At 41.0% G+C, this 25,875-nt stretch overlaps 1 protein-coding gene and 1 pseudogene across 1 annotated transcript; one reads left to right on the top strand and one right to left on the bottom strand.

The window, feature by feature from the left end:
* Positions 1–5,137: 5,137 nt before the first annotated feature.
* ZNF322 (zinc finger protein 322) lies at positions 5,138–18,257 on the bottom strand. The gene is made up of 3 exons (XM_065885134.1): positions 18,135–18,257; positions 17,103–17,191; positions 5,138–7,620 (listed from the first exon to the last, which is right to left on the bottom strand). Exon 3 carries the CDS (start codon positions 7,436–7,438, stop codon positions 6,230–6,232), a length of 1,209 nt encoding a protein of 402 aa, XP_065741206.1. The 5' UTR covers positions 7,439–7,620; positions 17,103–17,191; positions 18,135–18,257; the 3' UTR covers positions 5,138–6,229.
* LOC136129052 (casein kinase II subunit alpha pseudogene) lies at positions 11,046–12,218 on the top strand (annotated as a pseudogene).
* Positions 18,258–25,875: the final 7,618 nt, after the last annotated feature.

Genomic DNA, 25,875 nt, shown 5'->3' with positions numbered 1-25,875 from the left:
AATCAAAAAGGACTTCTTTTTTCTCATATAATTGGAAGGCAGTAGCTCATTTCAGCCATGGTTCTTGACCCATCTCTTGGCAATTCTCTCAGCTCTGCCTTCCCCAGAGCCGGATCAACCATGCCTGTGGAATGAGTGGGGAGGAGTTTATATAAGATTTTTCCTTTAGTCTAATTGGGCCAACATAGTTTACGTGGCCACCTTAGACCCATAATGCTAATTAGGATAATGCAAGGTGCTAAATTAGCTTAAACCTGGGCTCACAAACCAAAGGAAATGGTATTTCATGCTTGAAGTTGCCCTCAATTCATCAAACCACACTCCTGCCGCACAACGGATGAGGGTGAAATGTCAGCTCTAGATTAATATATCTAAAAAGGGATCAAATTTTAGGCTCCTTAAAAGCTAGGTTAGAAAACGTACAGTTGATGCTATACATAATGGAAAGTAATCTATTTAAGGTTGCATAAGACAGTGTAAAAGGCAGGTAAACCTACTGAACTGAGTAGGATGGAGAGAAACAGGATAGATAATAGAGATTATTGTAAAAATCGAAACTAATAAGTTTCTGGACTAGAGTGGTTATAATAAGAATGCAAATGAAGCAATAAGGGTGAGAGACATGAAGAAAGTATAACAGGATCTGGTGACAGTGGAGAGAAAAGAAAGAGTCAAAGATGATACCCTGGCCCAGCAAAGGTGGTGCCATCAATCTTAATGGAAAAATTGGGACATGGGTCAGTGGTTGGAAATGGAAATGAGTTGGATTTTACATGGTTTGAGCCTTTAAGAGAAATGACTCAGGATGCTGGAAAATTAAAATTAGCTCTTACGGGAATGAGAATTTGGAGGTTATTTACATCTGAGTAAAAGACATACAATACAGATGAATACATTTTCTAAGAATAAGCAGGTAATCAGCCCCTATGCTTTATAAGATTAGGAAAAAAGTAGCCAACATAGGCGTCAACAGAAAGAAATGTCAGAATGACAGGTTGAGTATCAGTACTATACTGTATTGCTAAGGACAAAAAAAAGAGGCAGGCAACTGATGTACGGTGTTGGAGAGCACATCATCCACTTTGGTTCAAAGGTCGCTAATGATCTTTGAGAGAATACCTAGGTAGGAAATTGTGTAAAGCCAGATTATAGCATGATAGGAAATGAACACTTAGAAACGGAGGCAGTATAGATTTTAAGCTGGTGAATTCTGGAAGGGGGGAAATTAAGAGAAACACTAGCCTATTAAGGGCAACCTAAAGTTTAAAAAAAAAAGGGAATGAAAGGGCATCTATACATATTTGAAGACATGAGGGAAAATCTCAATGAAGGAAATAAATGAAAAAATCTGGAGATAAATGAGGAAGGTTTCAGAGGTTGTTGAAGAGAATGTGCTTGGCATGTTAAGGAGTCAGGATGTTTATTCCTTTGGGAGAAGAAAGGCAGGATAAAGAGATTTGTTTTTAAGTGGTCAGGAGGCCTCTACTAAGAGATTTTTCTTGTTGGAGTAGATGATCCTATGCAGGGGTGGTGGGGTGGTGGTGGCTGAATAGGGTTGGAGAATGAGGGCTGAGAGTGTGGGCTTATGACATTGACAGAGGAGAGAAGACACGTCGCTGCAGCAGTGACTGTTCCAAACAACTCCCTTATCAGTCCCCTGCTCAGTCAGAAACAACTGATGTGGTTTAAATTGCCTGTTGGTAAATCATGATATGGCCCTACTGCCCCCGAACCAATTGCCCCCATGTCTCCCAAAGCAGTTCCAACTTCCTCTACCTGCAAGACTGAGGCTCCTCATCTAGACGAGATGCTGGATTCAATAGTGAGGAGGTCCACTTAGAATTCCATATAAAAGACTTCTCATTTTCAGATACATTAATGCAAATTTCTGAGCCAGGCAATTAAGACCAAGATTCCTGGATACAAGAGGGTTGCAGAGAATTTGAAAGTGGATATAAAAGATAACAGGAGTTACTCCAAGTCTTCTCTTTTCTTCACTAATTACCAATTATCTGATGTTATCAGTTACTACTGAGAGTTGGATTCCTATGCCCCTATTTTTAGTGTCCTGTGCCAGATGGAAAAAGGATTCTCTCTGCAAGGGTTAACTGCCTTCAGCCCCCCTCACTTTAAAGTCCAAATCTCTACTTGGGTAATGACACAAGCTAATATTTTGGGCAGGAAACAAGAAAGCTTCAGTTGCATACAAGTCCTCCCCAGCCTGTCAGGAAGCAATGTGAAGAACTCTTTCAAGAAACTCTTGTGGCATATACGTGTACTGGGAGGCACCTTTCCCTTCTTCTACCCGAGTGTGGCACCATTTCTCTTCTAATTACTTGTAAGGGATATGACTAGTGTTTTTCCCAGAGGTATTTCTCGCCACAGCCTAGCTAAACGTTGGGATGTAGCATCACTTTAAGCGGGGGGGATAAGCATGAAGGCCACAGGCCTTATTCTAGCCACACCACTTTATGTCAAAAGAAAAAACAAAACTTGAAATTGTACCATTTTCCCTTCCCCTTTTCATCCATCCAAATTGTCTTAACTCTTATTCTTTTCCCACAATGAGAGCCACTTAAAACGCTGGGACCTACTCTGTGGCAGAGCAAATAGATGTAAACTGGGGCAAACTTCATAATGGGAGGTAAATCAGTGCCACCGTTTTTACACCATCTCCTTTGCCCCACTCCAACAAATGATAAGGTGACAAGAGGTAGAACTGGAGTCATACATGAATTCCACTGGGAATTGAAAATTCAAAATTGTCCTTTATTTTGAGGGTGTAGACAGACAGTTTTGTTGTTTCTGAATTTTAGTCCCAAATACGGTCAGTTTAAGCTATTACTCCTCCCTGTACTCCGTATGTAATGCAATGGGGAGGCTCCAAAAGGATCCAATGTCTACAGCAAAGACAATAATTCCTTCCAGGTTTCCATTCATTATTTGCCTTAGCATCAAAAATTCCTGGAATTCTTAAAAAAAGAAAAATCTTGGAATTCTAGAGATGGTTCAATGGTTTTCATCACCACCAGGCCAAAGGGTCACATGAATATCCACTTTATTCCTTTCCCCCCCAGCTTTACTGAGCTATAACTGACAAATAAAATTGTAAGGTATTTAAAGTGTACACCATGACAGTTTGATATACGTATACACTGTGAAAGGATTCCTGAACATCTGCTTTATTCTAATGCAAGTGTAGGGGAAATGCTTTTTCTTAGTACAGTGGAGGCAAAAATGGGAGTTTTCAGAACAATGCTTTTATTTAAGAATTAAGGGAAAACAAAAACATTAAAGCATAGGAATACATTGACTGAATACAAGTGTCTCGTTTGGTCTGAAATCTAGAAAAAGTCACTCTGACTACTTACCTGAGGTAGATTTAGGTTGGCACTGTTTCAAGAGAACCTCCATCCATCCCAGAAGTTACCTTCTAGTTTTGGTTACAGGCTCCCAAGTGGTCCTTTCCAACCTCAGGTTATTCTATATGAGTAATACCAACACCATTTTCCCCCCATGGTTAAAAGCCCTCAGACCTGTTTCATACCCCCCAAAGTTCTCTGTCTGAGGGATGGTCCATTCTTAATTTACTTAAAGACTAGAGACAATTACCAGGAAGATTAGTTGAAAGAGGGGGCAAGTCACTGCCCTGCCAAAGATACAAACTCTGTTCCCTTCTCCAAGTTCTCTCTAATGACTAACAAGTAGCCATAAGGACTAATTTTCATCACCACCAAGCCATACACCCAATACTATTTTAAGAATTACAACTGTCAAACATATACTAGTGATAGACATGATTTTCACCAAAGAGAAACAAATACATCTTGTGTGTTTTATCACACCGAGCAACTTTTTATGGTATAAGAGCTATTTATGAAAATTACTAAAATACATCAGATCAAATAAACTTCCAGGACATGTTTTCTAAAAGAAGAAAGAAAAAAACACCGTAGAATCAGATTTCTTATTATCACTATGAGCTATATCCTCTGACCCTAAGATTATCAAGGTCAACAACCAGTCATCAGGATCAAAGCTTAGAGCCATACACAAGGTGGCAGTGCAATAGTTGGCCACCGCCATGAGTCCGAACACCAACGCTCTCTGGAGTTCAGGATTTGCTAAGATAAACCAGAGGACTCAAAACTTATTCACCAAGCCTACAGTCCCAAATACTGTAGAAGTTTTAAGTATTTATATTAAATGTCGTTTAATCGGAGGGAAGAAAAAAAACCTCAGAAGTGTCCACTTACAGGTCCCTGGATTAATTAGAGTACTTCTGGAGAATATTAAAGGTAATCATAATTATCCTGTTAAGTTGGAGATAAGTGTTTATCCTTAAACCTCTGATGAATCTGCCAACTACTTTTCCCTTCTAGCATTTAGAATCCTACATTACAAGCGAAATATATACCTTATATTGTGGTGACTGTAGTCTTTTCCCTGGGAATAAAAAGTATTCTCTTTCCTTGGCAGAATCGAAGTAAATGAAAGGCATGTCATTATGCGGCTTGATTTGCTATAAACAGCAGGATGATGGAGTGGAAAAAAAACACAAAACACCAGCTTTTGAGTCACGATTCTCAAAATCAAAGTCTAGCTTCTCCATTAATAATGCATCATTATGTGTTTTACTCTGTGCCTACTCAGGCTTAAATCTTTCTTTCAGCTTTCTCTTAATTATTTTGCAAGGAGCTGATGAGGATATCTTACCATTGAAAGAAACATGATAAATGAAGTCACAAAAGTATGGGTACTAGCAAAAATCATAACTATTATCCTGGAACGTGCATCTCTGAGTTGAGAAGAAATGAATCTCTAAAGCTGAAACTGCAAATACCAGTAATAATCTGAAAGATTTTAGGGAAAGGAAACTTGTAAGGGTATGCCTCAACTCACAAGTAAAAAGCTGAGTATCTACCTCGTTATGAGGTTGGCCCTCCAAAGGGGAAGCCTTGGGAAGAGTTTTGATCTATGATAACTACTCCCTAGCTGCTTAGTTTTCACAACCAGCAAAAGGTTCCCATGCTGCTATCAACACACTAGTCCCCATTCCAGCCAAGACTTACAAAACCAACAGAGGCAAAGTAAATGTACTTCTTTCCCCCAACAGTAACACATGCCACACCTTCTATCTCAAGGTTACAGTCCTTTCCTTTATTGGAGTTCCAAATTTTAAAAACTGAAAGTAAAGCAATCATTAAGTGGTTCAGATAAAAGAAAAGCATCTTTACCTGAGTTTCCCATCAGGCCTACTCTGACCTGCCCTAGCTCCTTCCAGAAGAAGTTTCTGGGTATCTAAAAAAAAAACAGTTTACATATTGACTCATTAAAAGTCATCTCTACTGTATGAGTCAACTAACTATTAGAACAGTTCTTCTCATACCTATTAAATGTACACAGTCCACAGTTAGATCTCTTACTAGAACAAAATTATCTGCAGAGTAGGTTCTTTGGGGCACAATAAGGTAGGGATTTCCTGCAAGGCTTTTTTTTAGACTCAAGGTTATTTATAGGGTTTTTCACTTATGTGAGTTCCCCAGTATACCACAAAACTGATCACTGACAGAAGCTTTTCTCATTCAGAGAATTCATAAGGTCTTTCCTCAGATTGTTTTTTTTTTTTTCTTTTGGGGAGGTGCAAACCCAAGAAGGCTCTCCACCTAATGCTTTTGCCACCTTCAAGGCAAATATAGAAATTTTCACCTGTATGGCTTCTCTGATAGGTAAGAAAGTCATAGTTCTGTTAGAAGCTTTCTTCACACTTGTGGGGGTCTCTTCCCAGTGGGGTGTTCTGACGTCCAATGAAACGTGCACACTCTCTGAAGCACTGTTGACACAGGGTATTAAAAATGCTGTCCACCAATGTGAATTCTCTTGGAATGAGAAGAGGTGACCATTGCTAGAAAGCTTTCTCACATTCACCAAATTTGTAAGGTTTCCCACCTGTAAGAATCCTCTTGTGAGTGATCAGATACAAGCTTGGACTAAAGGTTTTCCCAAACTCAGAGCATTTGTAAGATTTCTCATTGGAGTGGCTGATACGCTTCTGTAAGGACAGCTCTCTGGGCAAACCATTTCTCAACTTCCTACAATTGCAGATTCTCTGGTCCCCAGTGAAATCTGAGCTCTGAGGAAAGTCTGAGATTTGCTTAGAGTTCTTCATCTTAAGGAGTTCTCTTACATTGTAAATACATTTTTTATGGCATTATAACTTCTTGTCTGGTCAAGACATTTGTGAGGCTTCTGATGCATGGGGAGGGCTGAGCTCAAGACCTTTTTCACCCACATCACAGATATATGGTTTTTCACCGATGTGGATTGTCTGATGTTGAAGAAGTGCTGAGCTCTGGTGAAAGCTTTTATCACAGACACCGTATTTATAATGCAGCTCCTCTGTCTGAGTTCTCATTTTCTGTTGGGCAACGAAGTCCATGCCCAGGAGGAAGCCACTCTCACATGCAGACCACTGATGAGGTTTCTCTTCCATGTGAATTCTTTGATGCACAATAAGGTCTGAACTACAGTTGAAACTTTTCTCATATTCCAGGCATTTAAAAGTGTGAGTGTGAGTTGCCTGGTGCCTGATTAGGTTGGCACTCCGAGTAAAACTTCGCATACATTCTAAGCATTTATACGGCTTCTCACCTGTGTGGACTCTCTGGTGTACTATAAGGTCTGATTTCTGGCCAAAGCATTTCTCACAGGCACCACACTTATAGGGCTTCTCCCCAGTATGAACTCTTTTATGAACAATGAAGGCTGAACGGTGTCGGTAACTTTTCTCACACTTATTACATTTGTAGGGCCTTTCACCAGTATGAGTTCTCTGGTGGCTAATAAGATCTGATTTCCCACTAAAAGCTTTTTCACACTCCAGACACTTAAATGGTTTCTCACCTGTGTGAGTTCTTCGGTGTCTTATGAGGTTTGTACTTCGGCTGAAGCATTTGTCACACTCACTACATAGATACGGTTTCTCGCCTGTATGGCTTCGCTGGTGGACAAGCAGATCAGAGCTCTGACCAAAATTCTTGCCACAAATGTCACATGTATAGAATTTTTTACCTGCATGTGTTCTCTGGTGTCCTGAAAGGGCTAAGTGGTGCCAGAAGCTCTTCTCACATTTGCTACATTTATAAGGTTTCTCATAATTGTGGATCCTCTGGTGTGAAATAAGATCTGAGCTTTGGATGAAGGTTTTCTCACACATATCACATCTATAAGGTTTCTCCCCTGTATGGGTTCTCTCACACATAATAAGAGCTAAGTTTTCACAGAAGTTTTGCTCACGTTCAAGGCACTGGTATATATGATCATCTATTTGAGTAATCTCATGCACATGAATAAAAATCTTTTTACCCTTCTGAGGGCATACATGATATATTTTCCTTTTTTGAGTTCTCTGATTATACCTCTCTTCTGAAGTGTACATTTTCTATGGCTCTCTCCTAGGGAGTTTTCCACTGGTCTTCCTGACCCATCATGTTCTTCACAGTCATTTTCTCGATGAGAACTTGGAAGATACATCTGTTTTAGGCCTTTCAGTCATGGGCAGCTCCTCTCTGCAAGTTTCCAGCATCATATATACTAATTCTTTACTTGGTATTTCAAACCCTGTGAGACAAAGAAGAAGTATTATTTATATTCCTTTAACTAAGAAAAAATGCTCAAAATTAAAATTGCTGCAGAAAAGGCAGAATTTCTGTATCAAAGTCCACAAGTGCTCTAGGTTTTACAGGAGTTGAAAGCAGTTACTTTTCCTCTTTGCTAGTATAAAACCAATCAGCAACACATACAGGGCAAGTACCAGAAAGAACTGTTTCTTTAATGAACTCAGGTGATCTCAAAACCAAAATTCCTCCTCTTCCCTTGGTTCAACTGAATAATCAAGATGCCTAATAATTAGTACGCCTGCTCATGAAGAAAACAATCCAAAAGGGGCTATGAATATCTGTGCAGTCCTTTCTATAGTAAGGTTTGGAAGAAAATGGTTAATGATCATTAGAATTCCCAGTGCAAAGAAAGAGAAAGTAAGTTTCTATGACTATCATCCTAGCTGTGTGATGTCAGGCAAGTTACTTAATCACTCTGTACATAGTTTCCTCATCTATAAAATCGATTAATGATGGAAATTATCTCACATCATTGAGTTGAATAATAAATTAATCACGATCTATCTCATGGTAAGTACTCTGTGTTAGCTATTATAATAACTATTATTATGGTAAAGGGGCCTAAGAGTCTGCTTTGATATGGTTGTATGAGCACAAACCTTGCTCAAAAAGAAAAATCCCAACTTACTGCTGATAAAAAAAAATAGGATGACTTTGCTTCCTATTTTACTGAGAAAATCTAAGGAAGCCAAAAACCAAAAACATAAAAAAAACACTTCCACATGCCCTCACCACATCAACCAACCTCTTCCAAGGTGGTCATGCACTCTCCATCTTTCCTTCTGTTACCACGGATAACAAACTTCCCCTGCCCAATCTAAGGACAACCTGTCCATTGGTGTACTGGATTCCACCCCTTTTTGCCACAAAGACATCACTCCTGCAATTCTATCCTCTCTCTCCTGCAATATCAATTTGTTCTTTCCTACTGGATCACACTAGTCAGCAAACTAGCTGTTATGTCTCTCCTAAAACCAAAGCACTAACAAGAAACTTCTCTCAACCACCTCACGCTCGAGCTATTGTCTCACTTCTGCTTCTCTTTACAGCAAAATTCCTCAAAAGAAATCAATCTGTTTATTGTCTTTAATTCTTATCTTCCAAGGTTTCTGGAACATACTCCAATCAAATACCCTCACCACTCCAGCAAAACTGCTCCTATTAGAACCTAGGAGTCCCTAGGAAATCTGATTCCTAGTTACCACTCTGACACACTTCCCTGCTCTTCTCATGTGTACTGCACGCTAGTCACCTTGGCCTCCTTGCTGTTGTTCAAACAAGCGAGGTCCATTCCCATTTCAAGGTCTTTGTGCTTGTAGTCTCTCCCTGCTAAAGTGCTCTTCCTTTAGATCTTCAAAGCTCCCTCTCTCACCTCACTCAAATCTTTGGTAAACTGTCATAGTCCTCAGTAAGGCCTGACTGACTATCCTATTTTAAATTACGACACACCTCCACCCCAGCTGACCCACACGTACAACACTCCTTCTCTCCCTTCCTGTTTTATTTTTCTCCATAGAATGCAAGCCCCTAAAGGACAAGGATTTTAGTTCATTTCATTTGCTGCTGTTTCCCTAGCACCTGGGACAGTGCCTGGCACAGAGAAGGTATGTTCACATATAATGAGGTACTATGTAACTGTAAAACAGGATGAAGATAACCTTTATGAATTGATGCGGAGCAATTTCTAGGATAAACCGTAAATTTTAGAAAGCAGCTGTGAATTAAGTAGAAGTAAGAAACTACACATGTATCTATTCATTTGGCCATAAAGAAACTCAGAAAAGAAGAAACTAATGAGTTTGGTTATCATCAAAAGGTAGGTGTAGGGCTTCCCTGGTGGCGCAGTGGTTGAGAGTCCGCCTGCGATGCAGGGGACTCGGGTTCGTGCCCCGGTCCGGGAGGATCCCACGTGCCGCGGAGCGGCTGGGCCCGTGAGCCGTGGCCGCTGAGCCTGCGCGCGTCCGGGGCAAAAAAAAAAAAAAAAAAAAAAAAAAAGGTAGGTGTAAATGGGATCAAAAGGACAGGAAATTGGTACCAAAGGGTGGATGGAAAGAGAGTCATACTTCTGTTAGTATATACATTTTTGTAAAACACACATTTTTACTTTTTAAACTGTTACATTTCACATATTCAACAAATACATAAATAAATAGAAAAGCTGGGGGAGAAAAAAATTAAAATGGAATACAAATAAAAACAAACAAGTCTGTATTTCAAATTAATAACAAAATCACCCAGGAGGGGGAAAAATAACTCAAATAACTTTATAATACAGTATTAGGATTATATAAACTCAAACTAAAGATAAAAAGGACTATAAACAATTACTGAACTCTAATTAGTAGGAGTTTTCCTCCAGAGTGGAAAAGGTTCACTATTTAATGTATAGCCTAGGAATGAACAAATAAATAAATATAATGGCACCCAGATGCTTCACTGTCAGCGAAGGGGGTTACAAACACAGAAAAGGGAAAGGCTAGAATGAACTCTGCATGTGTAGTGTTTAACTAGAATTAGAAGTATCAGTATGAGGTCAAGGTTTTTTTGTTTTTTTTTTCCCCCGCGGTACGCGGGCCTCTCACTGTTGTGGTCTCTCCTGTCGGAGCACAGGCTCCGGACGCGCAGGCTCAGTGGCCATGGCTCACGGGCCCAGCCGCTCCGCGGCATGTGGGATCTTCCCAGACCGGGGCACAGACCCGTATCCCCTGCATCGGCAGGCGGACTCTCAACCATTGCGCCACCAGGAAAGCCCAAGGTCAAGGATTTTAAGTATACACAGAAAAAATAGAAATGTGTGTATGTGTGAAAGTGTGTACTTTTTTTTTTTTACTAATGTCTGGCTGTGAGGTCACAAACGATGAAATCCCAGTAGTAATGAGCACACCAAGCACTTAGAGCATGGTTTCTAAACACCATTTCCCACTGAAAGGAATCAAGGCTCACTGGAGAAATGGCTAATTCCAGGGTTTAGAAAGTACAAGATGAACCTGGAACACCTTGTTGTGTCAGAAAATAAGGAAGTGCTCAAAAAGTGGTGACAATAAGCCAAGAGGACCCAGGAGCCAGGCTGAAGGGGCTGCCACTGTACAAATCAGGAACAAACAACATCAAAATAAATAATGATAGTGATACATTAGTAACACAATAAGAATCCATGAATCCATACTCATTTAAAAAGTGAATAAATAGTCCGCTGCCGCCATATTGTCTGTGTGAAGAGGGGAGAGCATCCGCCGCCACTGCAGCTTCCACCACAGTTTGAAGAAAACAGTTCTGAAACAAGCTCTTATCCCCAGTTGCCTCTCTACATAGTGACTGCCATCTCTCCAAACGTCAAGTCCAACTTTGTCTGCCAACCTGTCTGACATGTCGGGACCAGTGCCAAACAGGGCCAGAGTTTACACAGATGTTAATATGCACAGAGCCCAAGAGTACTGGGATTACAAGTCACATGTGGTGGAATGGGGAAATCAAGATGACTACCAGCTGGTTAGAAAATTAGGCCGGGGTAAATACAGTGAAGTATTTGAAGCCATCAACAACACAAATAATGAAAAAGTTGTTGTTAAAATTCTCAAGCCAGTAAAGAAGAACAAAATCAAGCGTGAAATAAAGATTTTAGAGAATTTGCAAGGCGGTCCCAACATCATCACACTGGCAGACATTGTAAAAGACCCTGTGTCACGAACTCCTGCCTTGGTTTTTGAACACGTAAACAACAGACTTCAAGCAATTGTACCAGACGTTAACAGACTATGATATTCGATTTTACATGTATGAGATTCTGAAGGCCCTGGATTATTGTCACAGCATGGGGATTATGCACAGAGATGTAAAGCCCCATAATGTCATCATTAATCATGAGCACAGAAAGCTACGGCTAATAGCCTGGGGTTTGGCTGAGTTTTACCATCCTGGCCAAGAACATAACGTCCGAGCTGCTTCCCGATATTTTAAAGGTCCTGAGCTACTTGTAGACTATCAGATGTATGATTATAGTTTGGATATGTGGAGCTTGGGTTGTATGCTGTCAAGTGTCATCTTCCAGAAGGAGCCATTTTTCCATGAACATGACAATTATGATCAGTTGGTGAGGACAGCCAAGGTTCTGGGGACAGAGATTTATATGACTATATTGACAAATACAACATTCAATTAGATCCACGTTTTAACGTTATCTTGGGCAGACATTCCCGTAAGCGATGGGAACGCTTTGTCCACAGTGAAAACCAGCACCTTGTCAGCCCTGAGCCCTTGGATTTCCTGGACAAGCTGCTGCGGTACGACCACCAGTCATGGCTCACCACAAGAGAGGCCGTGGAGCACCCCTATTTCTACACTGTTGTGAAGGACCAGACTCGAATGGGCTCATCTAGCGTGCCAGGGGGCAGTATGCCTGTCAGCAGCACCAATATGATGTCAGGGATTTCTTCAGTGCCAACCCCTTCACCCCTTAGACCTCAGGCAGGCTCACCAGTGATTGCTGCTGCCAACCCCCTCGGGATGCCTGTTCCAGCTGCCGCTGGCGCTCAGCAGTAATGGCCCCTTCTGTCTCCTGATGCCTGAGCAGAGGTTGGGGAGTCCACTCACTCCCTTGATGCAGCTTGCGCCTGGTGGGGAGGAGTGAAATACTTCAGAAGCACCATGTCTGAACCGTTGCTTGTGGATTTATAGTAGTTCAGTCATAAAAAAAGAAATTATAATAGCTTGTATTCCTTTTTTTCTCTTTCTTTTTTTTAACTCGAAGTTTTCATAACTCAGGGGATTCCCTGAAAAATTATCTGCAGGTGGAACATTTCACGGACAAATTTTTTTCTCCCCTTCCAAATTCAGTTCCTCATCACTAAAGAACAAAGATAAACCAGCCTCAATTCTGGCTGCTGCGCTTGGGTGGAGATTTCTTCCCATGCCCACCGTTGCTCCCCTACCATCTCACACTTTGAGGGGTTTGTAGTTCATGCTCTCCTCCAGAGGTTACAAAAATGTAGCTTCTTGAAGGGAGGTGGGAAGGAAGGAAGAAGGAAGGACCCAACCTATAAGAGCAGTGTACTGCTAGTCACTTATATCACTTTACTCCAGAAGTGCTTCAGTGGAGTTATACTGGTGAATCTAGTGGAAATATGTCTTAGTTACACTGAGATGCTGAAAATCTACTCAAAGTGCAGACAGGCCCTGAAAACGTCTGTTCAGTATGAATCATGTCTTACTGACCTAACCTAAATGCTGCTCACTTATAATTTAGTTTCAGTTCAGTTTAAAACTTTAATACCATCCCTCCCAGGCTCCTTACCTCGGTCCTCTCCCCTTTCATCTCCCAACATGCTCTATAGCTGGTAGGAGGGGGAAGGCAAAATCTTTTTCAGTTTTCTTTGACTTGGCTCTTTTGAATTCAGTTAGTTACTGGGTATAATTACTGTGTTTTACAAAAGAAAAAAACATTGTCTATGTTGGTTTCATGCTAGCAACTCTTGAAGAGCTAATGAGAGATGTGGCCACTGCATTTTATTTTAAGCTTTCTACCTTCTTTTCCTACCTTCCCCTTCCCTCACACGCCATCCATTGAGAAGATCTGCCCCTCAGTCTTGTAAATGTACCTGAGAGGTAGGAGCAGAGCCACTATCTTCAGTGAAACTGAAATGGTAGAACTGTAATTATGGGAAAACTAAACTCTCCTGTTACAGCCCTGCCACCCCTTGCTGTCTGTATATATATAATACTTTGTCCTTCATATGAGAAAGATCCAGTGTTGGAATTCTTTGGTGTAAATAAACATTTGGTTTTATTTATCAAAAAAAAAAGTGAATAAATAGTGAGAAGGGATAGGTTTTTCTTATATTAAAAAAGCCAACAATTAAATGTAGAATAAATGATGGAATTAAAAACATCACATGTCCAATGAAGAGTAACAACTGTTTCAGGCGAAAATACAAAAATATAGTGGATGAAAGTTTTATGAGAATCAGGATATTTACACAATCTGAATATATCTCCCCGCTAGATATTTAATAATTAGAAAGACAAAAAAAGTAACTTCACAATTTAGAAACCTGGAAGACACCACCTTAAACAAATGATCAGAGTTAACACCACCAGTAACAAGATATATAGTTGCCTCCTAATATGATGCAAAGAACAGAACATCACTTCTGTGCTATCTTGCCAAAAATGTATAACCTGAATCTAATCATGAGGAAACATCAGACAAACCCAAATTGAAGAAAATTATGCCAAATAAATGGCCTAAACTTAAAAAAAAAAAAAAAAGTCTAAAGACAAAGTCTGAGGATATGTTCCACAATAAAGACATGACAATTAAATGAAATGGGTGATGGTGGAATGGATCCTGGACAACAAAAAAAACTTATTTTTCTCTTCCTACAAAGGACGTTAGTGGAACAATTGGCTAAACTCCAATAATGTCTGGCGATCAGATAACAGTATTATATGAATGTTAATTTTTTGACTGTGATAACTGTAATGATAATATAAGAGAATAGCCTTGTCTTCAGGGAATAAACAATTGAGTATTTAGGACAGGCTTTCTCAACTAGAGTTCTGGCAAAGAACGAAGCCCTACAGAAAATGACTTGAGTAACTATTTTTTAAATTCTCCCAAGGATGGCATGTAGCTAGTAGCACTTAACACACATGGGAGAGAAGTTAATTCATTGCATACCTATTACTTCAGGGCTTACCATGTCTTAGGACTTTAGGGCTTAATTCTCTCATAGTTTGAGATGAGGTATTATGTCTATAACTTACTCTCAAAAGGTTCAGAAAAAATGTTCATATAGGTACATGTATATATAGAGAAATTAGTATAGACTCATAAAACAAACATAGTAAAATGTAAACATTTAGGGACTGCAGGTGAAGGGTGTATGGGTATTCTTTATATTATTTTACAACTTTTTTTGTAAATCTGAAGTTACTTCAAAATTTAAATGTATCTTATTTTGTTTTTTAAAAACATGGGAGCTGAGGGCTTCCCTGGTGGTGCAGTGGTTAAGAGTCCGCCTGCCAATGCAGGGGACATGGGGCCGTGCACCACTACTGAGCCTGTGCTCTAGAGCCTGCGAGCCACAACAACTGAGCCAGCGTGCCACAACCACTGAAGCCTGCACGCCTAGAGCCTGTGCTCCGCAACAGGAGAAGCCACCGCAATGAGAAGCCTGAGCACCACAATGAAGAGCAGACCCCGCTCGCTGCAGCTGGAGAAGGCCAGCATGCAGCAACGAAGACCCGATGCAGCCAAAAATAAACAAATTGAAAAAAAAAATATATATATATATATATTAAAAAAAAAAAGAACATGGGAGCTGAGAGTTAGTATATTGTGATAGTTAAAGCTGAATGTTCAAACTCTGGAATCAGATTTTGGCTCAAATTCCCACTGTGCTTTTTGTAGCTATGAGAACTTGGGGAAGTTACTTCCTTCAGCTTCAAACTTCAATTTCGATAAAATAAGTAAGATATCATTACATGTCTTAAGGAGTTGCCATGGGAACTGAGACACTGTCAATAAAGGACATGGCTCAATGCCTGGATCTCAACAGATGCTCAATAAATGGTAGGTTCTATTATTTTCTTAATTCCATCTTCACAGTCACAAAAACACTAACATTTCTTGAGCTCATCCTCTGTGCCTGTCTCTTATGCAAAGCCTTGTTCAAAACCATTTAAAATAGTTAACTAAATAATAATCAGTTAATGATTAATACGAAGATTAAGCAAAACACAGAAAAACGTTTATGGAGAAATGCTAGGAGGAAAAGGAAGACTTTAGAATCACAACTAAGTAAAGACATGCATCCATACAGACAAATAGCTACTCTAAGATGGTGGCTGTATGGGAGTTTTGTCTTTTAAAATGTGTATTACTGTTAAGGTCAAAAGGAGAGAGAGTAGAGTGGAAATAAATGATTCTGAGCATGGTTAAATGAATTAAAATATTCCCTAATTTTATCAGCCGAGGGTATCATATTTGCCCTAAATAGCCAATCAACTGTAGGGCACCAAGGAAAAAAATTAAAAATAAGGAAAAAATTAAAAATAAGGAAGGCTTTTAGAGGTCAGCACCTAGAAAATAAAATATAGTCTGGCTGTCAAAATTTAAAGTAATCCATGACACTTCCCTAGTTCAAAATACTATAACTGCTTCCTACCACTCTAAGAATAAAATCTAAAGTTTTCACTGCGCTACATAATGCGGTACCTCCCCCTACCTTCAGCCTCACACAACACATCAGAATCTTTACACTTGCTCCTTCTGCCTAGAATGCCGTTCCCCCAAGTAGCTTGCTCCTTTATTTGATTAAGTCTCTGACTGAAAATTATTTCCTTAAAAAGAGGCACACCCTGACTACTTCATCTAAAATAGCTATGTCTCCTTAGCCTGTTTTACAATATTTCTCTTCATAGCACTTATCATCATCCAACTTTGTGGTATATATCTTATATTTGTTAACTTGTTTCTCTCTCCTACTAGAATATAACTTAGTTATATAACTTAGGACTTAGTCTTTTGTTCACTGCAATATTCCTAGCGTCTAGAATACATTTGTTGAATGAATGAAAAATATGAATGAATATCAGAACCAAAAAAGAGCCATCATCCTCTAAGCCTCAGCATCAATATAACAGGCTAGGCTAGTAGCCCTGGCTGGTGCATCTGGCAAACCCAAATATATACTTCAAGTCTTAGCTTCAGGGTACCCTTCGCTAAGAGGTTTCTCTTACCTCTTCCTAGGAAAAGACTGGTTCTCTCTTCCATGGCTAGGGTCAGAGTGCACAGAATAGGCAGACAGGCTGAGTACAGAACTTCAAAGCTCAAGGCTATCCTTATAGTTAAAGGATGTACGTGACAGGCAGATAAAGTTGATAAAGTGTTATCTAAAAAACTAGATAATGCTTACTGTATCAGGTCCCAGGCTAGGGATTAACTCATTTATTTTTCATTAATTACATGGATTATCTCATTTAATCTTCCCAAGATTGTAAAATAGGTATGAATACCAACGTTTGCGCCTTACAGATAGAAAACCTGATGCTCAGGGCAGTTAAATAACTATGTAAGAACTCACAGCTAGTAAGTAGCAGAGCCAGTATCTGAATCTCCATCTTCTGACTCCAGGGCCTGCTTAAGCATTGGGCATACTGCCTTTTGGGGGCTGCAAATCAATCACAAAGGAATTACTAAAAGCCTATTGTGAATAAGCCTGTTGAAAAGGAGTAGAAAATACACTTAAATTGGTAGGACAGCACTGGTTTTAGCACTCTGCTATCTCAGGAGCTAAGAAAGGGTCATGTATCTTCTTTCCATGTATCTTCTCCCATTCCGCCTTGTCTCCCCCAGTTTCCCTCTCCTCCAGCCTCAAAAATCCACTGTTTATATAGAAACATACAGCCTGGTATGTTACTTACCATAACAACAAAGACTCAAGACTATCTTCCTTTTGGCTCCAAAAGGTCTCTAGTCCATAACTATTCACAACACTCAATTCTTCCCTCTCCTAGAGGAAAAAAAATCAATAATGTAGAAATTTATAATTTTTGTGAAATTTTAAATGGTTCCATTTACTCCCCAGTCTGGTCAGTATCTTTCAACCGTAACTTACCTCTTCCCACCTTTCCTTACATTCTATTTTCTCCTGCAAGAAGCACCTGCCACTGGTAGCCATCAGTTCCTTCCCAAACAGCTCTAGACAAAACATCGAGAATCCTTCTGGGTAATGACTAACCTTAACTTCATAATAAAGCCCTGAGTCCTGTTCTACTTGTTTCAATTTTTACCTCAACTTCTGAGATCAATGACCCATTCTTCTACCACTATAAACCTCAAGATGCAGTTGATAAGTGCATATGATACAAAGCTATATATAATGCCGGTTTCCAAAAATGGTTATGGAATGATTAAACAAACCAGATTTTTCTGCATACAGATTCGATGCAACATGACCAATCTCTGCCTTAAAGATAGGGGTGGGCGGTGGGTGGAGAACATTCAACGTCCTTGTTTTTTTTTTTTCCCCCAAAGTGAAAGATACACTTAGATAGATCACTTAGAAAAGTGCCTGGCAGTGTTTACTATTATCTCCAGGAACGATAGTACTAAGCTTCTCTTCCTTCAACTTTTCATTGACCTCCTTTCAGTCGCCGTCGGGGGGGGGTCCCAGACCCTGCTCTGTTGCGAGGACCAGAGGCTGCTCCTACCAGGCGGAGGCCGAGGGGGTCTCGGGTCCCGCAGAACCCCTCCCCAGATCCCTGGGCCCCGCAGGCCATGCCCCTCCCAGGCCCCGCGGGCCGCGCTTACCACTGCAGCAGCCGGCGCCGCCCCTCCGCCTGGGACGGCACTTCCGGTTACTCTCCGGACACTCGGGTTTGGGTTTCCCGGCGGCCGCAGGCTCCGGGCGGTGAACCTAAGGTCCCACCTTCGGGCAAAGAAGGAAAGCCAACCTGGGAGGCCGACGAGAACCAGAAGCAGCCCCCTTTGCGTGGCTCGGCGAGGGCAGTTGAGGCCAGGCCATCCAGGGGGCTCTTTAAGGGCCGACAAGGCCGGCTACCCGAGCCCTTTCAGCCTGGCTGGGAAGCGGCCGGCGCAGCCCCGCCCCCGCGAATCACATGATCACCCCCTGTTCAGCCACTGGGGCGGTCCACCCCCGGCCCCTGGGCCAATAGGGGCCGAGCCTCTGGACCGGGGGCGGGGCCCTGGGGCGCCTGCGCTCCGGGGCCCTTGGTGTTTCGGGGCGGAGCGGTCGAGGACTTTATTTAGGGATCCTTTCCGATGCTACTGACGTCTGGGGGTGACGAGAGGACCCCACTACCACCTTGTTTAAGAAGAAGCAGCCCTGTTTATCTTACCGTTTCCGACTTATGTTCTCTTTCCTGAAGGCTGTTAAAAGAGGACTCGAGGCAGGAGTAGCGTCAGAAGAGATGGATGCCACCGACCCTGTGGAAAACACCCCGAAGGATCTGGAAGAAATGGAGGATACCAAAACACGGTGGAAGCGCTCCGCCACCCAAGATGTGGCCAGAGAGATGAATGAAATGCTTTAAAGGGGGGATAGTGTTGGCTTTGTGTGGGTAGAGAAAGCTGCAGAGGAAGATAGGACTGCTCTGATTGTAGGAGGTTTCCCAGTCCTTCCTGATTGCTTATGGGCTGGAATCAACTTAAGTAATCACCTATGTTTGGGTTGGAGCAGAAGTGAGATTTCCTTCAGAGAGAAGTAAATATACCTATATCTACATCTCCCCTTGCTCAATTGTTCAGTGAAAATAAAGTTTCCTAAAATCCCTCAGACATCAAAGGGTAAGGATTAGTACTAGGAATATAGAGGACAAAAGGCTGGGTAATGAGGCTAAGAACTTGGATTGGGAGAAAAATACTGAGTTTAGGGAATGGTGAGAGCATCATCAGGGTCATAACAGTCGTTTATTCAAGATTAACTAATCATGTTCCTAATTCTGGAATTCTTCCCCAGAGGAGTTGCAGCTTAGTTTCATGTTTGTTTTTAATGAAAACTTCCAAGTAAGGCCCAACTATTCTATCCAGAACCTTCTTAATATTTGAAATAATTTTTAATAACTTTAGAGTATGTGATATGTTCCAGACATTGTTCTCATCATTTTACACGTATTATCCCTTTAACTTGTAACAAAATTCTATGAATGATGAATTGGGTGATTGGGATTGACATATATGCACTAATATGTATAAAATGGATAACTCATAAGAACCTGATATATAAAAAATAAATAAAATTTCAAAAAAAATTCTATGAGATGTTTATTATTTTTTTTATCTTAGGAGAAAACTGGTGCAGGAGGAGATTGAGTACCTTGCCCAAAATCACACATTTAGTAACTAGTGAAGCTGAAATATGAACATTCATACCAGAGCCTGTGCTTGCCATCATTGTACTTATAGGGCTGTATCAATAGTGGTGACTGTATAGTGGAAAAGTACTGAGTTCTGATTCCTGCACTGTGTATAGGAAGGTCTCAATAATTGTTGAATTGAACTCTTCAGCTTTTTCTTTAAAGATACATTGACCCAAGCAAAGAGCTCATTTTATTCATTGTTTCATTCACTCAACACATGTTTATTGAGCACTTCCAGTTCAACTGACACGATGCTGAGTATTAGGAATTTAAAGGCAGGAAAGACTCAGTCCCATTCCTCTAATGGTTCACAGCCTACTATGGAGATAGCAAGTGGTGTGATAGAGGTAGAAGTTACATAAGGTAGTGTGGGAGCAGAGAGAAGGAGCACTTGTTTGAGAAAGGGTCAGAAATGACTGTAGAACGTGGGGCATGAGGTGAGGCTTGAAGGAATGGAAGCAAGGAGTTGAAGATGGGACTGGAATGGAAGATGGGAAATAGGTCAGAGATGTTTTAATGTGATTTCAGTTAACGGACTTTATCTTGTAAGAAACGGGAATCCATTCATGGGGTAGCTCAATTATCCCCAACCTTAAAACCGTTAGAAGGATGATTTTATTTTAGTTTTACATATAGAGAGAAGCAAAATGGGAAGCCTGGAGACAAGGATAAAGAATAAGGTAGAGTAGCCAGAAAATTAGGAAAATGAAAAAAATGGGTCATGGCAGCCAAGGGAGGAGAGGTTCAATTAAAAGGTTATTGAGAGCAATGTCAAATAACGAGATCAGATGAGACAGCACCAAAGAACATTGGATAAAGTTTACATGAGAATTACTATGTTCTAAGTGCTGTTATAGGCACTTTATAGTATTAGCTCACTTAATCATCCAACAACACTGTGTGCTTTAATTCTCACAATAACCCCATATTATAGATGAGGAAGATGAGGTACAAGGAGGATAAGTAATTTGGGCAAAATCGTGCAGCTGTTAAGAGGCAGAAAGGGGATTTAAACACTGGGAGTCTGGCTTCTGAGTCCGTGCTTGTTACCACTACCCTATCCTGCCTCTCTAAAGAGGCTCTGCAGAGTTTAGAAAAAAAAGAGGTTTTTTTTCTTTAGTAAGGGCAGCTTCTGTGGAGTGTGGTGGAAAGGAAAGTAGGGAATGCAGGTAGCATCATCTTTTCTTTCAGAAGCTTGGCTATGAAGAACAAAGACCATCTCTAGCATGGAACACAGGTCTTAAACAGTGAGCAGGGCCTAGGGCTTCAGGGTGGGGGAGATTTTAATATGTTGCTAAAGGAAACAAGTTCATAGAAAGGATGAGGATTCAGGAAGGGGGTATTTGATATAGAGAGGCCACTTAGGAGACAGGAGAGGCTGAGGTCTGCAGTACGAAGAGGAACTAGCCTTGAATGGGAGAAGGAATCTGAGATCAGAGCAGGAAAATATATGTGTTGCTTTGGTCTTGTTCAGAAACCCTTACTTTTAGAATTTGGAGGGAGGAACCTCAACTGGCCATAGATACTCTATTCATCAGGCTCCCATCTATTCTTAGTCATTCGCCAGAACCCTGATTCAGAGGAATTTTTCTCACAAGAAATAATCTTCTGTTTGATTGAATCCAAAGATAAAAATCAGTAATATATAGGGCTTCCCTGGTGGTGCAGTGGTTGAGAATCTGCCTGCTAATGCAGGCGACACGGATTCGAGCCCTGGTCTGGGAGGATCCCACATGCCGCGGAGCAACTAGGCCCGTGAGCCACAACTACTGAGCCTGCGCGTCTGGAGCCTGTGCTCCGCAACAAGAGAGGCCGCGATAGTGAGAGGCCCCCGCACTGTGATGAAGAGTGGCCCCCGCTTGCCACAACTAGAGAAAGCCCTCGCACAGAAACTAAGACCCAACACAGCAAAAATAAATAAATTAATTAATAAACTCCTACCCCCAACATCTTCTTAAAAAAAAAAAATCAGTAATATATTTTTGAAAATAAATCACCATGTTCATGTTTCAGCAATTCCAGTAGGATAGCATTGCTGTTCTTCACCTCCTGATTTCCCAGGGTATCTCAGATTTTCCCACTGAAGTATTACCAAGCATAGAGGAGAATGAACAAGTACCTCAAAGTGGCTTCTCACAGTTGGAAAGTTAATTTGGGTGTCTCATTTTATCTTTAAAACTCATGTAATTTGCATTCTACCCTGTGATCTAGTTGGGCACTGGAAATAGAAAATTAAAAAAATTGGTTCCTATCATTAATAAATCATAGTTGAAAAATGAAATAGATATTTGCCTAGTTCAGAGGTGGCAAATCTATGTAGTAAATTACTAGCTTCTTCCCCCATATCCATGGCACTAACACCAGTCAGTTGTGAATTTTCTTTTCCACTTTACAAAAACTTAAGCTCAGGTACCTTCTCAATACAATATCCACTGTCAGTCAATCAGGATGGATTTTGCTTTGCTACCCCTGTGTACGAGAAAAGTTTAATTCAATAGCATATGAACTAGAGGAAAGATCTGTACAAAGTACCATAAGAATGTTGAAGGAAGTGGGTTATTCTGTCTGGAGGGATCAGAGGAGACTTTACGAAAAGAGATAGGCAGTCTACGGCTGTTATGATTGCTTTGTTCCACAACTCTTCAGAGAGCCGGGTTTCTTCCAGTTCATTGTCCCCTGTTCCTTGGAATGTTGCTTTTATCTGGTAGGTAGAATTCTAACCATCACATTCACATTTGAGACAGAAAGATGGAGAAAGAGATAAAGAAGAAAAGGCAAAGGGCATGTGCCAGCTTTTAGTAAAGGAAGTTTCCAAGATGCTGCCACACAATCATTCCACCTGCATCTCATTGGCCAGACCTCAGTCACACTGTCACATGGAGTAGCAAGTACTAATCCTATGGATGAAGGTGAATATGGATATTACATGGGAATCTGGGATGGGGGAAGGAAGAAGGGAAGTTGCTTTGTTAAATACTGGATTAAATCAAGTGGTCTATTTTTCATTTTCTGCATCACTCTTGTAGCTATAACACCCCTCCCCCATAATATGCATGTTCATCTTCTTCCATAGGAATAGAACCCAACATTTTTGGAAAGCATATGGACAGCAGAATAAAAATTAACTCCTTTGCAGCTACAGAGCATGAGACGATGATAGTCGCTAAATAAGAAGGGTAACAAAGGTAAAGAAATCTGGAGAGAATCAGCTTGAAGAAGCAAAAAATGAAGTTGGTAGTATGGAGGGCCCAGTAGGTAAAGAGGGAGTGAATTATGTGAAGAGGGCAGAACTTCGTTTGGGAAATCTGATGAAAAGCCACCAAGGATTTGGCCATATCTGAAGTCTCCTTTTAAAATAGCTCAAGTGGAGGGGGCTAGCTCAAGTCTGGAGGGGAGAAATAGCAGAGGGAAATTTCTGAGTGTGTCTTGTTTTATCCTGTTAGTGGCTCCATTCCTTCCTTACCAGAACATGTTTCTCTCCCAAGGAGAACTCAAGGAACTAAGTTGAGTTTCTGTCTTGGCCCTCAACCTCATGGCTCCCCTCTTGCTGAAATAGACTTCTATCTCCCCTTACTGAGTACAAATCTTGTTCTTAGACACTGACATTCAGCAGTGTCTGGGACATCTGTTTTGAACACGATCTTTGGCTTTCCCATGGTAAGCAGGATCACTTACCCTTTGCAACCAGGATGGCTAGAGAGAGAGTGGTTACTTTGTCGCAGGCTAGGTCTTTATTAGGTGGGTATTACTGACTCAAGCCTATATACACAGATGCTTTGATTGCCCTAATTTTCAAAAAAAAGTTCGCCTCCTATACTTGAGGACGTCTATCGTAAGTCTCAAGTATAAGCTTCTGCCTCAAGTGTCTTCAGGTTGTTTTTCTAACTTAAAATTTTTTCAAGAAATGGTTGCCCCCCCCCTTTTTTTGGCATGAGTTTTGAGTTAAACAAAACAAAACAAAACCGAGATGAGCACTTTACATCAGTCCTCCAGGTAGTCCCCAGACAGGTTAGAACAGACCTATACGATAATTTGAGAACAAGGACTGTTCTGCTTTCTTTGGAATCAGGCGCGAGGCTCCCACACTGGGAACACACACTTCTGTCTTTAAGTCTGCTGCTGAGCCAGAGGGGGAGTGGGGCAAGAGCAAGTAAACATGCCACAAAGATTCCTACCATTTTTTGGTTGACTTTTTCTTGATTCAGCTTTCATTGGTTGCTGTAAACTTTGGACTACCTTCCAGACTTCTTATGAAATTAGCTTTCACATTTTCTGCTTGTTTTTAAATGTTTTTGTCAAGGGACAGGAACTTAGAGCTGCCTGCTCTGCTTTCTTGCCCCAAATGTTTTTATAGAGCATCTCAAACTCTTCCAAAGAAATTCTGCGATATTAATTCACAAAACACGTGAACATAACTGAAGAATCCTTCCCCTTATGCAGGCTGAGGGACAATATCTTTAGGTTGATAAAAACTTTTGTGCTTTTGTTGATGTGTTGTTGATATTGATGTTTGCTGATGTGTTTAAGACAACAGAAACCTTCAAAACAACTATTGAAGAACCTTTGGAATTCAGGGGATAAAGGAAGAAAAAAGAAAAAGAAAAATCAGGTAAAACATAGTAGAGAAATAAGTTAGGGCTCAACTGATTGTTCTGTAAGCTAATACATGGCTCTTCTTTTTAGAGAACAATTATGTATTAACTCAACATCAGCCTAGCTGATAATCTAGGTACCCAGCCTGAACACAATTGGGGCAAACAGTTTTAATTTACTCATTCATCTAATATGTATCAGACACTAACCGAGGGGCTATGCATGTGATGGACATCATGCCCCAAAATTGCTCTGAATGAAAGAAGTGGCAGTTCTCAAGAGAGACATGACTCTAGAATCCTTTGTATTCCCTGAAAGGGGTGTGAGTCAGTTCCTTATGGCTCCTGTAACAAATTACCATGTACTTAGTGGATTAAACAATACAAATTTCTTATCTTACAGTTCTGTAGTTCAGAAGTCTAATTCAGGGCACACTGGGTTAAAAATCAAGGTGTTTGCAGTACTGCATTCCTTTCTGGAGAATCTGCTTCCTCGCTCTTTCCAGCTTCTAGGTTTCCTGCAGCTTTGGGCTCATAGCCTTCTTCTTCCATCTCCAAAGCCTGCAGTGAAGGACCAATTTCTTCTTATGTCACATCTCTCCAAGCCTTCTGTCATTGCAAAGCTCTGACTACAGCCAGAGTCAGGGTCTCCACTCTTAAGGACTCACGTGATTAGATTGGGCTCACCCGGATGATCTCCCCATCTCAAGGTTGTAAACTTGATCACATCTGCAAAGTCCTTTTTGCCATCATGGTAATATATTCACAGGTTCCCCCTGTACTGATTGCTCATGTCAGGGGAGGACTCTAACGACTTGGCGGATAGCAAAGGTCATCATTATTGCCAACTACCAGAAATAGAAGTCTAGACAAGTCTGCTCACTGCATCTTGCTATCAGAGTCACCAGGGAAAACACAACACAGTCAAGCACAGGATGGAGCAACACTTTACTTACATAGCGAAGAGACAGAGCAAGGTCAGCTTTAATATGAGTGTCAGTCCCCCATGTCTAGCAGGTCCCCACAGCAGCTATGCACACCCCTCTCATGCCACAGTAGGAGGACCACAACCCCTTTCCCGTGGGGTCTGAAATACTGGAAGCTGGGAGCATGCCTGAGGGTCACTGACGCATGTACTTAAGCAGAACAAAGGAATACACATTATGAAACAGGGAAATAGATTCCCACATAAGGCAATAAGCCTGGCACAGACTGTGTGGGCTCTTTATCTCTTGGTAAGGATGTGTTCCAGGCACAAGGCCCATTCTTATCTGACCAAGCAGAGGCTGAAAGACTGTGCACATGAGACTGTCTTTCTCAAGAATCCACCCCAAATCTACTGAAACAATAGATAAAGCATGTCAAATCTGGTAGCACCCTAGTCTACCTCAAATTTGGAAGCATAACTGGGTTCAGTGGGTTCCCTGAACAACCTGTGCAGATGCAGTTCACTGGCAGAGACTTTCTGTCCTTTCGAGAGAGCACTTTACCAGGTTCACTAAGAGAACTACACCCAGGAGTATGAGCAGTCCTCCCTGGAGCCTGGTCCTCAACTACGAACCCCAAATGCCAGGGCTGAACCAGCTGAAGAGGTCAAAGAATGAGTCTAGGTATGACACCTAAAACACGAGCAAAAAAAGCAAAAGTAAACCCTACAGAATTCGAACCTGCCAGTCCATAACCACAAGAATAATTCCAAGAAATAAATGTCTTTATGTGTGAAA

This window comes from Phocoena phocoena, chromosome 10 (assembly GCF_963924675.1).
Source record: "Phocoena phocoena chromosome 10, mPhoPho1.1, whole genome shotgun sequence".
Lineage (NCBI taxonomy): Eukaryota > Metazoa > Chordata > Mammalia > Artiodactyla > Phocoenidae > Phocoena > Phocoena phocoena.
Note: the sequence above shows the minus strand (reverse complement) of the source record. Positions and strands in the feature narration are given on the sequence as shown.